The 12295-nt window shown below is 39.0% G+C and overlaps 1 protein-coding gene across 11 annotated transcripts in view; it reads right to left on the bottom strand.

Moving 5' to 3' along the window:
* SLC4A7 (solute carrier family 4 member 7) overlaps positions 1-12295 on the bottom strand; it is a 161722-nt gene that overhangs the window by 58736 nt on the left and 90691 nt on the right. For all 11 annotated transcript variants that reach the window (XM_073333411.1, XM_073333416.1, XM_073333420.1 and 8 more), the window contains exons 3-5: positions 6176-6319; positions 2466-2604; positions 201-361 (exon numbers count right to left, since the gene is read on the bottom strand). In XM_073333411.1, coding sequence (XP_073189512.1) covers positions 201-361; positions 2466-2604; positions 6176-6319 — 444 coding nt within the window. The remainder of the gene's footprint in view (positions 1-200; positions 362-2465; positions 2605-6175; positions 6320-12295) is intronic.

Below are 12295 nucleotides of genomic sequence, written 5' to 3'. Positions count from 1 at the left end.
TGTCTAATTACTGTGTAGACATACACAGTATGTCCCAATGGGACTCCTCATGTGAGTGAAGTTTGCAGAAACAAATCTTAAAGACAAAGAAAATTGTAACTGAATATAAAGACTAAATGTAAACTGCTTTTGTGTTTTTAAGTCACAAACTAGTGTAAACTAGCAAAGATTAAGTCTTTCAAAAAAACTTTTGTTACAACCTGCTATCTCATCTAGTGTGTTTGCTCTCATGTCCAACATGACTGTCCCATTTAGAATACAGCTTCTCAGTTCAAAGAGACTGTGCAGAGACAGAGTTGCCACATAAGGTTTGCTCCATCGATCACCACCATCTTCAACATCCTCCTCAAATTTTAGCCACCTGAAATATAAATATACATTATGGCATATGTACAGATTACTACTGAAGAGACTTTTTTCTGTTTGCAGTAGGCTGCAAAACAAAAACTATATCCACCTGCATATATCATCTTTTATTTCTGTCTACACCCCCTTTCAGCCCCTATGCTCCATGCTCAATCCTTCTACCTTAATGCATCCTCTATCATCCATTCCCATACTTGACTCTGCTTTTTTTCATGCCACTTCTTATGTTTGAAACAACAGCCCAGATCCACAAAAGGATGTAGGTGTCACAACACTGAATACCCCAACGCCTAACTGCTAGGTGTGTAGAAAGTCACTGGAATAACAATGGGATTCACACAGCCTGAGTTTGGTGCCTAGTCTCCCCACACAATGTTTGGGGAGAGAGAGGGGCCTAAAATTGGAATTCACAAAAGCCAGCCTGCTAGACAGGAAGCTGCTTAAGCTAGCCAATGGGAAATAGTGGGAGACCCAGGTTCAAGTCCCCGCTCAGCCTGAGGCGAATAAAGGATTTGAACAGGAGTCTCCCATCTCTCAGTACATTAACCATAGAGCTATGGGGTATTCTCATGTGGGGCCCCCTCAACCTCTCCTGCTGAAGCTTTTTCATTTTGGATAAGCAGTCATGGAGCAGGAGGACTGGACCCTGCGTCTTCCAGTTACCAGATGGGTGCCCTGATCATCACAATATAGAGTCTCTCTCTCTCTCTCTCTCATCTTTCTCTAAAAAGTGAAACTCTTTCAATAGGAGAGACTGCGGAAGACCCACGTCAGAATTCCCCGTAGCCCAGCGATTAGGGTCTCCCACATTCCAGGTGAGTGCTCTAACCACTGGGTTAACAGTTATAAGGCAGGTACTACCACCAGCTGAATTCAGAATGGGGCACAATGTGGTAGGCAAACTCAGACCACACCTACTGGATCAAGTCCCACAGTAATGAGAGATGAGGGAATGAATGTTTACGTATTCTGCTTTATGGATCACGCTTAGGTTTGGGTATGAGATAGTCAGCCGGGCACCCAGAGGTGGAAACTTAGGTGCTTAAGGAAATTTCACCCTGAGAATTTAGGTGCCAAGTGAGTTTAGATACCTATAGAGTTAAGCAGCAGCTGAGCAGGGGTTTTGTGGATTGCAGCAGCACCTAAATCCAGGTGCTTAAGTACCTTAATCTAGGTGCCTAAGTACTTTCGTGGCCCAACATCTCTCTGCCCAGGTACCAAGCATGATCAACCAAGACAGAGCATTCCCACACTCAGTTAATCTTTTAAGTGTATGATTTATATCCATCAAACAGAGATTGTAGGCTTTTGGAGTCAGAAACATGTCGAAAATATTTAGTTTATAAATCACTATGCATATCTATGGTACTATACTAATAAATGATACATAAACTGCAAAGTCAAGCACTCAAAAGTTAGGAAATGCCAGATTTACAGATGCTCATGCAATCTTAGTTCTGCCTCTTGGGTGTCCAAACTGTGCGTTGTGGAAAAGATAGTATGCGATCACGTAATTAAAGATATCAGATACAAAAGACTATCACAATGCATATGCACAAGGAGGGGAAAATTAAGGTTGCACAGGAGAACCATAAATCTGGCATATGCTAACTTTCAAGTACTTGACTTTGCAACCTAATTAACATTTTTTTAATGTAGTTTAGTGTGTGTTATTACCTAGCTTGGGGTTCTTTTGTTTCTTAAAAGAAAAAGACAATAAATTAGTATCAATGACTTCCTGTCCTTCCATTTTTGTTTACTTTTTGTCACAGCAAAAACAATACTATGTAACTAGAACATCTGTACTCACTGTCAGTTATCCCTATACTGTTTGCAACACTACACTCAATCAACTTTAGGAAATAAAGTCAGCACAGCAATAATAAAGACCTTCAAGAAATTTCCTCCAGAGGTCTGGGTATATTTTCAAGGAGGGGCCCAGAGAATCAAACTTTCAATTTTCATTGGTGTTAATGTTAACTGGGAGGCAAATTTCCTGCTCATTGACTTGAAAATTCTAACCTAAAATTGATTTCTGAGGACAAAGTAAACAAGATCAGTGGAAAAGGTTACATGAAACAGATCTATGTTTGGTTCACCTGGCAGTTTCTTTCCATTCATATTCTTCCCCATCCTTGAAGTACAGTTCATCCATTTCAGTGAAGAGATCATGGGGAATGTGTTCTTCATCATCATCCTCAGTACCCAGAATAAACTGCACTCGTTGGGATGGGGTGTCTTGATGGAAAAAAAATGATTTAAAAGGTAATATTTCTATTGAAATGTTAACACCTTGCAATAATTAAAACGTTATCCTCCCTCTCACAGTGGAGCGAGTGTTGGAACATGGAGTGTTGAAAATCTCTCATCAGAAGAAGATGGGAATAGTTTGCCAAATACAGGTTTCCTGTAATGGGTTTCTAAAAACAAAAGGAGGAGGATGAAAATAAGCTACTTCTATACTCTAGTTAACACACTTGTGAAATTATGACAAGAGCTTAAAAATATTTAAACTCTTGCCATAATTTCACACCTCAAAACAAACATCAACAACAAAATTGGTAACATGAAAAAAGTCAACACAAACTCAAAGGGCAAGACATCTTAGTCTCATACTTGAAAGCAAAATAGATCATATCTATTTTTTTCTCTTCAAAGAGAAGCACAATTCGACTATAGACATTAAAAAGGAAAATAAGCCCCAGACAATAAATCATGGAACTATTATAATGGTTGTCCATTTCAACAGACAGAGGTAAGGTTGCACGTGGGAGAACTTTGGTTGCTTACGTGAAAATTTTCCCTTCTTTGAAGGGATAAGTCCACAGATGCTCAGTGGGGGTCATCACCAGTCTGCAGCTCTAGGGGGCAAAATCAAAGCTGACTGGAAGGCTGGGGACTAGTCCCCCCCTTCTGGTGACTCCCCTTAGTTTCAAGATGCTGCCAAAACTAGCCCCTCTGGACCATAAAACAAAAAAAATAAATCTCTCATCCTGCACCTTGCAAAAATAATATTCAACATGAGGTGAACAAGAAAAGTTTAACCGCAAGGTAAACAGATCTGCCTTTTTCAGGGAGGGCCAGATTTGCGGACCTCTCTCCAATGAAAAGAACATTTTCAGGTAAGCAATCACAAATTCTCCCATCCTCTCTCAGGGTTATGTCCACAGATCTTCAGTGCAAGATTTTCTCAAAGTGAAAATTCCTAGGGAAGGAACAAAACGTCACAGAGAAAGGATTGGGCACTTACTCAGAATACTCCTTTCTCAAGAAGCTGACCAAGTGCTTCACTGATGCTACTTAGAATCAAACACATTGAGACCCAGGGTTGAGAGTTCAATCGTTGAGGGGGCCATTTAAGGATCTGGGGCAAAAATTGGGGATTGGTCCTGCTTTGAGCAGGGGGTTGGACTAGATGATCTCCTGAGGTCCCTTCCAATCTGGATATTCTATGATTCCATGATACAAGTACAGAGGCAATATTCATACCTTCAAATACAAATACAAAAATGATACACACATATAGACAGCATAATCATAACCAGCAAATTACAAGCTTTCCATAGACACCTTATTTGACCTCCTTTGTACAAGATTTAGTGGAACTACACAGACCCTCGCTAGAACACGGGGTTCGGGATCCATGTGCGGTATTGTGTTAAAGCGGGGGCCGCGTTACCATGTATCCCAATTTAAACATTTAAATTTGTGTCCATCGCTGCAACCGCGCTACATGCGTATCCGTGCTCTAGCGATGTGCGCTCTAGTGAGGGTCCGCTCTATCGGACCTTGGTTGCAACAATAATCTATATGGTTACAGTTCATGTCAATAACATCACACTCATTTATTGATATAACCATTAAAATCTGCTGATTTACAACTAAATAGAGCCATAATAATAGATTTGGTATATCTTTTTGCTACCTAGGATGATACACTATAACTATATAGATCTATTTAAGCAATTATATAGCTTAGTATTTTTATTAATTTTACATTTTAGTACATTAGAAAATGGTGAAAAATATATTGCTTATTTACTAGATAGTTGACTTCTGGTTCATGACTGGTGTCAAGCTGCATTAGGATGGTAATGAGAATTTAATTAAACACACAGAAGTTAGATTTTTTTTCGACTTGATTCATTCTTTACATAGAAAAGCAGTCTTTAGTTTTTTGAGAGAGTCATGGATTCAACATATTTATTTTTTATTTAAATGTTTTAAAAATTATAAGACGTTTAATACAAAATATGCTACGGCCTAAATTCGGATTTCATTTTAAATAGATTTTTAAAAAGAAAAAATCATTAAAAAAAATCAAATTTAAATAAAAAAATCCATAGTTTTTTTTAAATAAAGGGGTTTTTTTAATCCACCTTGGTTTGGTGCCTCTACCTGCAACCCACAAGGAAGCGGAAGAGAAGGAGGTGAGAACACCGCAAAGGAGTTTTTTGAGAGAGTCATGGATTCAACATATTTATTTTTTATTTAAATGTTTTAAAAATTATAAGACGTTTAATACAAAATATGCTACGGCCTAAATTCGGATTTCATTTTAAATAGATTTTTAAAAAGAAAAAAATCATTAAAAAAAATCAAATTTAAATAAAAAAATCCATAGTTTTTTTTAAATAAAGGGTTTTTTTTAATCCACCTTGGTTTGGTGCCTCTACCTGCAACCCACAAGGAAGCGGAAGAGAAGGAGGTGAGAACACCGCAAAGGAGTGGCTGCTGGTGCGGGCTTTAGGGACACAGGCATGACCTCCATCTGGCGCTCTACCCTTCTGGCGTCACTCCCTTCATGGAGATGAGGAGGAAACTGCTTGTTCCATACTCAGTTCTTTTCTCGTCATGCCTGCCTCTTTTCCTGCTGAAGCAACCCCATCCAGCCTGGGGATCAGAGCTGGCCTATTCAATCTTGCTTGGCTCCCTTTCCTGCCCAGATTGGGCTACAAGGTTCTACCCACAGAGCTTGCTGAGCTCCCTAACAGGGTATTCAATATAACTGGGGAAAAGGAGGAAAAGCAGGAGTCACAGGCCTTTCCTTTTGGCTTTGATGTTTCCCCGTCCTAGCTCTCTCTTAGAAGCCCGAAGTGGCAAACTCTTCAGAAGAGGGGTGGAGCAGAAGGAATAATCTCCACCAAAGTCAAATTTGGCCCTGGATCAGGGATTAGAGAAACTGGGTCAAACTGTTAGTCTAACATTTTTAAATTAAGTTTGGAATTTCCTTCAGAAATTTGCAGTAGGAAATTTGGATTGAGCCACTGGCCACTTTGGGGGTAGAAAAAACTTCAGGAGGTGGGACACTCCCTTGCTTTTGATCACTCTCAGGTCACCCCAAGCAGCAGACAGGCTGAAGTACTCACTGTAATACATCTGTGGAGAATACAGCACAATGTGGCCCACAGCACAATGTGGCTTCCAGCACACTACTGGTGGCATTGAATGATGCAACAAGGAAGAACAACACAAGATCACAAAACCTAAAGAGGACTCTTGACATGTAAACAATCTATAGATTTTTATGTCAAAAAGGACCATTGGAATCATATAGTCTGACTTCCTGTATACCAAAGGAAATAGATCTTCACCCAGAGATACCTATACAGAGCCAAATAACTTGTGATTTAAATAGAGCACAGCCACAAAACCTCTGCCTGCTATTAACAGTAATTACTCTTAAATTGATCCCAGATATTTTCATAGTGAAGAAAACAGAGTGAGGTTTAATAATCTAGATTAGCTATTGTTTGGGGGTTTTTCTTTAATCAACATGAAAAAGCCCCATAAGGCAGAATTTTCTTACCATATGATGGAGATTCTCGCCCATCTTCTCTATCAGTTTCTTTCTCTTTTCTTCTTCTGTGATGCCTATGTCCACGATGCCTATGACGTCGACGGCCCTCCTTTCCAAATGGGACATGTACACCAATGTACACAGCTCTGTGGCCTATCAAGTAAGTATAAAAGGGAGCAATAAAAATGTAAGAAGAACTATCCCACCCAGCCTTACAATACTATGTCAAAAACCCAAGAAACATACAAATACATAGAATCTTTACATCAGTAACACCACTCTTCATTTTCCTTCTGTCTGTTGCAGGGCTCAAAGAATCCGTGACTTAGAATCTTCCCCAGAATGGGTCACATATAGCAGTCTCTGCTCTTTCTTGCCATAATACAGAAGATCCAGTTACAGAACACATCAGCCTTTCATGTCAGAAAACTCAATCTTGATTCTCAACATTGGGATGCAGTGCTTTACACAGCTGAGGTCACTGTGCAATATGCCAGTGGTGGGGCAGAAAAGTCAGAGAATGTCATGGTGCCCTCATTTTGCCAGTTGGGATGCATCACACTAGAATCCTGGCCACAACACTCCTGAGGCAGGGCTAGTGCAAGGACTATTGGCAATGTTCCTGAACAAGCATACTGAGAGCACTTCACCAGGTATCTATTTTCCCATTCAAGATACACTGTACAAAAGGTAGTTCCATCCACTACTCAGATTTTGTAGTTAATCTTCTCTGATTGTGTCAATGCCCTGGAATTCTGAGCCCCATTTACAGTATAGCACTGCTGGTCTAACTTTCAGAAGTATCATTTAAATTAGTTACCGAAATAAGGTTTTGGGAGACTAACTTTAGGCAACCAGGTTTGACAATATCCTGCAATATCAAACAGTCAATACAAAAACTACTTTTTCTTATTCCAAAAACTTAATGAAATTTAAACAAAGTATCCTCATATCAAAGCATATTGGCCTTAAAAGGAATGAGGAAGCAAAGGAGGAAAAAAATAAATGCACTGCTATAGCATTCATTGCCAATAGCAAGTTATTTTCAAACAACTGGAAATTTTTCTTCATCTTTTCTTTTTTCCTGACTCAAAGCCCTACGTATCAAGACAATACAGGCAGCCTTGACGAAAGATGGAACTCTAAAAAAATGTTATGAATACACTCTTGATATGAGACTATAATGGAATATTAACCATATGTAATAATATTTTGAACTCCTTTTGAAACAATCTAATGAAAATAGTGAAATGTAGCTAAACGCATGGGTGTTCACACAATGTTTCAGGTCTTACTATAAAAGGTACTACAGAAGATTGCCTTTACAACAGAAACAGGAAGTGACTATTCTGTTGTTGAAGATATGTAAACTCAGCAGATTAGCAGGAGCTAAAAAAGTGCTATAAATATCAAATCCATCGTAAAAAAAAATCTGAAGACAAACATTTTTAACCTTTTCTTTTTACATGTTCTTATTTTACAGGAACACACCACCTTTGAGCTACAAAAACTAGGGACTAAGAGCCATACATGGAGATTTTCACTGTGCTATAGCAGTGTCCACACAGTGAGTTACCACATGGCAAAGTAATGCACGGTAGATTCACATCTTAGCTTGCCACACAGTAACTCATTGTATACACAAGCTGGAAGTCTAGAAACCAGGAAAAAGGTGTTGGTCTGCCTTTTAAACCCTGGAGCATTAGTTATAGACTATTTAGCAAATTATTTTATGGGTACACGCTATTAAGATCATCCACTATTTTTCCTACTTCCAGAAGTATTTATCTTCTATGTTCTACACCAACTGCAGCCTTCTAAACTGCAGTCACAATCACTGAGCACAGGCATCGAAGTGTGCAAATATCTATTCATATACACAAATGCAGGGTTTTGAACATGCAGACAGGCATCTGCAGAAAATGAAATTCTAAACACATGAAGTTTATTCAGAATGATTGAAGTGTCAGCTGGCTCTGATGGGAAAATAACTATTGGCAACATAATGAGGCAACAAATTTGCTTTCATGTGGATGTATTAATGCAGCTTGATACAACATGGCTCATATGTAATGTCATTATGAAAACTTTTAGTTTACATTTTTAAACAGTATATACTGATCCTATGATTGTGAGCTGGCCCTCTTCTGTGTCAAAGTTAAAAAGACAACAGAACTAATAAAGTAAAATTTATTATTGCTTTATGCTTTTAGTTCAGTTGTCTTTTTTTAAAAAAAAAACCTTTGACACAGGAGATGGCCAGCACACAATCATAGGATCAGTGTATACTATTTAAAAATGTAAACTAAGGTTTTCATAATGACATTACATATGAGCCATATTAATGCATCCATGTGAAAGCAAATTTGTTGCCTCAGCTAGTGGCTTTTTATATACACAAAAAAAATCATTTGTCCTGATGCTGGTAATAATGATTGTATTAATTTAAAATATCTTGTTCATTTCATTGAAAAGGTTTGTGTGCATTTGCACTTTCCTTGGAAGAATTTTTTAAAAAAGGTTTAAAAAATATTTAAAGACATATAGTAAAATGCTTTTAAATGTGTGGCTCCCAAATATTGCCAGCCCCAATAAAAAACAAAATATTTAACTATCAACCAGTCCCATTTTTCTAAAGATTTTTTCCCACCCAAACAAATTATTTCAGTACTGTCATCTTGAATATTTGTAGCAACATGATAACTTTAATGATAGCATAATGTGTTGCCATAAAACTTATAGGAAGAGCTGGTTGGAAAGTGAGCTTTAAAGAAAATTTAAACTTTTGGATGTAAAGTATTTGGGGGGGGGGCGTTAAATATGAAAAAAAAATTGAGAGGAGCAGATACTTTCTACTATAATTTTCATTTAGATGAAAAAACCTAATTTTCCTTCAAAAAAAGTTTCTATGAAAAAATTTCAAACAGCCCTAGTTACGGGGCAGGCTTTGTCCTTTAGCCATTGCCTTCAGAAGAGGGCAGTGCTGGGCTACCCAAGAGCTCTCCAGTGCTGGGGGAAATGCTCAGGCCATCTGGAGTAAATAACTATACTACCTTTGGCTACATCTACACTTGGAGCTAGAGGTGCAATTCCCAGCTCGTGTGGACACATTCACTCTAGCTTTCATTTAGCTAGCATGCTAAAAATAATAGTGTAGCTGCAGTAGCATGGGAAGTGGTGGCACAGGTTAGCCACCCCGAGTAATTACTCACAGGGCCCAGGCAGGTCTGTAGTCTGGAGAGCTAACCCATCCCACCGCTCACCGCTGTCTGTGCCACTACAGCTGCACTACTGTTTTTAGAATGCTAGCTCAATGAGAGCTAGCAAGAGTACGTTTACGCAAGATGGAAATCACAGCCCTAGCTCCAAGTATAGATGCAGCCTGTGTGTGGAAGCTACTAGCAGTATGCACTGTCTATTCTGTAGGCTGGTGCAGAAATGGGGCTGGTCAATGGCCACCTTCTCCCATACCCTTTGGGAAGATGCACACAGAGCAAGCAGTCCTTATGTTCCACTGATAGCAATTCTACCTGGCTCTTTTGGGATAGACACAAAGAGGAGAAGCCAAAAAGCAGCAGTGTTGGCTAAACACAACATCCAAAGGGATATGGCTATGGGGGTTTTACAAGACTGAGTTGTATGGCCAATGACCGCCCTGCACCTTTAAGCAGGGGGGTGTTTGGTGGGCTGGCAAAATGAAGGCAACCGTGCTTTATGGCTGGGTGGAGGAAGGAAAGGAAGAGCGAGATGAAATGTGCTGCAATAGGGTCAGCAGGGTTGCTGACTCATCCCCTAGGAATGCAGGGTTTAAAAGGGGCAGCACTGGACCTGAAGCCTCCCTTTTACATGGAGTAGTACAAAGCAGGATCCATCCTCCCTACCCTTCATGTGGTAAAATACCAGGTTTGGTCAAGACCTGCTGTGGGCATTACGCTAGCCACCCCTTTTTAGGGGGGCTGGGAAAGAATTTTTCCCTTACCACCATATTGGCTTGGGTGCAGTTGGGGTTTTTTCACCTTCCCCACAGTGAGTTCAGTTAGTGCTCTGTTCATGCATGGCATGAAGGGCAGAAGGCTATATTTCGCAACTCATTATTTAAGTGTCGAGCGGATGTCCAGTGCAGGTACTCCATAGGAAAGGTATACAGTGACCAGATAAATGGCTTGGAAAAGGACTTTAAAAGAGGTATTCATTAAAGGAATTAATGGGGGCAGTTGGGGACTCCTATGATTGGTACAGCAGGGAGCCAACCCCCCATTCCTATAGCCCACCTTAACCCTCCTACGAGGGAGGTGGATGGTAAGGTCCTGGCAATGGATTTGCTGGAGGGACATGGATGGAAAAAGTGTGGGAGCTGATAAAAGCCCCCCAGGTAATTACAGAAAAAACATGGGGTTACCTGCACTGTACAATTTTATCTGCCAGGTAGTCCCAGACATCTAATAATAAAGTTGCGGCCTGATTAAACCCATGTCAAGAGTCTCCTGGCCTCCTTTCGGTATAGCCAGAGAAAAGAACTCCTTCATGTCATAATGATAATGAAGTTGATTGTTGCAACCAGCAACCCAAAGTCTTTAGAAAGACTGTTTTATGAATGAATGAAGTGACTTCTTCTTAGCAAAAAAAAAAAAAAAGTCAATGACATATACAGAAGACACTCTTCCATTCTTTAGAAAATACGTTGCTTATTTTATTTACTACAAAATCTTTGTAAGAACCTGCTGCAAGTATGTTCAAACCCAAAAGTCTGTTAAAGCCACAAAGTAAAGCAAAGTGATTCAGTGAGTTCAGTTCTAGGTAGAGAACAGCACTGAGAAAACTGTTTAAAAAATATGTAGACAGCTGATTATATCAAGTAGCATCCTACTCCCAGCTTCTTCCCTACCCAAAGATAAATGGAGAATGATTAAAGATGAAAAGGTAAAGTTTCAATGCATGTGATAAACTCAGTTTCCAACAAGAAAAAAAAAATTGGTTGCTCAGTATTATCTCCTCCAACCAATTGAATAAGGAGGGACACACTTACCTGTATCTCCTCAAAGAGATGTTGGAAAGTAATTTATTACAACAGCTCAGAAGGGGGAGAAATAGGAGTAACTGTGAAGAATTTAAGAGTCTGAAGTTAAATTACTTGCATGAATACATTCACCTATAGGCAATTACAAATTTAAAACCAACAGTTCAGGTAGGAGTACAAAGATATAATTGAATTATTATATGACCTTCAAACCTCCACTCATACATACACCTGTACACAGTATTGCTGATCCCATCCAAGCTTGTTAAGGAATTAGCTTAAACCAATAATCAACAGAATTAGTAGAGCGCATGACACTAAATTTAGTATCCAAAACTCCAGAGATAATTGTTCATTTTAATCTAACATGACTTTATCCAAGCTTAGATGCTGAAATCTTCCAGTGGTATTGAGTACTTACGGTCATTATTAGTATGAATCAATTCAAACATATTTCAGAAGTTTGCTAAATGTTATCACATGCTTCTCATAGGCTAAAAAAATCAGTTTGCATAAAATAAAAATCTCACAGTTCAATTACTAATACATACATAACACAAAAGTCATGGCAAAAAAATAAACTAATCTATTTGTGGTGTTGTCCAAAGCCACTAGCAGAGAAAAGCTTAAAGTTGTAATAGAAAATATGTGCTTTCCTCGAGCAATTAGTTTGATAACTAAGAGTTTCACACATCGCATATTAGGCCCAAATACCCTGATACTAAAAAAGTTAGCATGGTATGGTTAAAAAAAATAGGCAGTTTTACACTGAAGTTGGTATACATACAAAAAGAAATATTACCATTAAAAGCACTTAGCAGTATGAAAGAATAGTATTACAAGGCTGATTTTGAACTAATGTAGTATTTTATATGATGTACATTTATTTAAGAAACTAGATGAATATTCAATTCAACTAACACAGTGCTCCCCAAAATAGCCGATGGATCCCCTGGGGAGGTACTACACTAATCTAGAGAGGCACAGAGTAGGCACAAGTTGGAGTCAGGGTAAGGAAAGCTGCAGGCCCTCTGATGCACTCCAACTCACCACTACAAATATGCTAGCATGGGAAGTTTTTGAAACCTACCTTTCACTTCATGCTCTTTCAC

The sequence above is a fragment of the Lepidochelys kempii genome, chromosome 2 (assembly GCF_965140265.1).
Source record: "Lepidochelys kempii isolate rLepKem1 chromosome 2, rLepKem1.hap2, whole genome shotgun sequence".
NCBI lineage: Eukaryota > Metazoa > Chordata > Testudines > Cheloniidae > Lepidochelys > Lepidochelys kempii.
The sequence above is the reverse complement of the archived record's forward strand: the minus strand, read 5'-3'. Positions and strand labels throughout refer to the sequence as shown.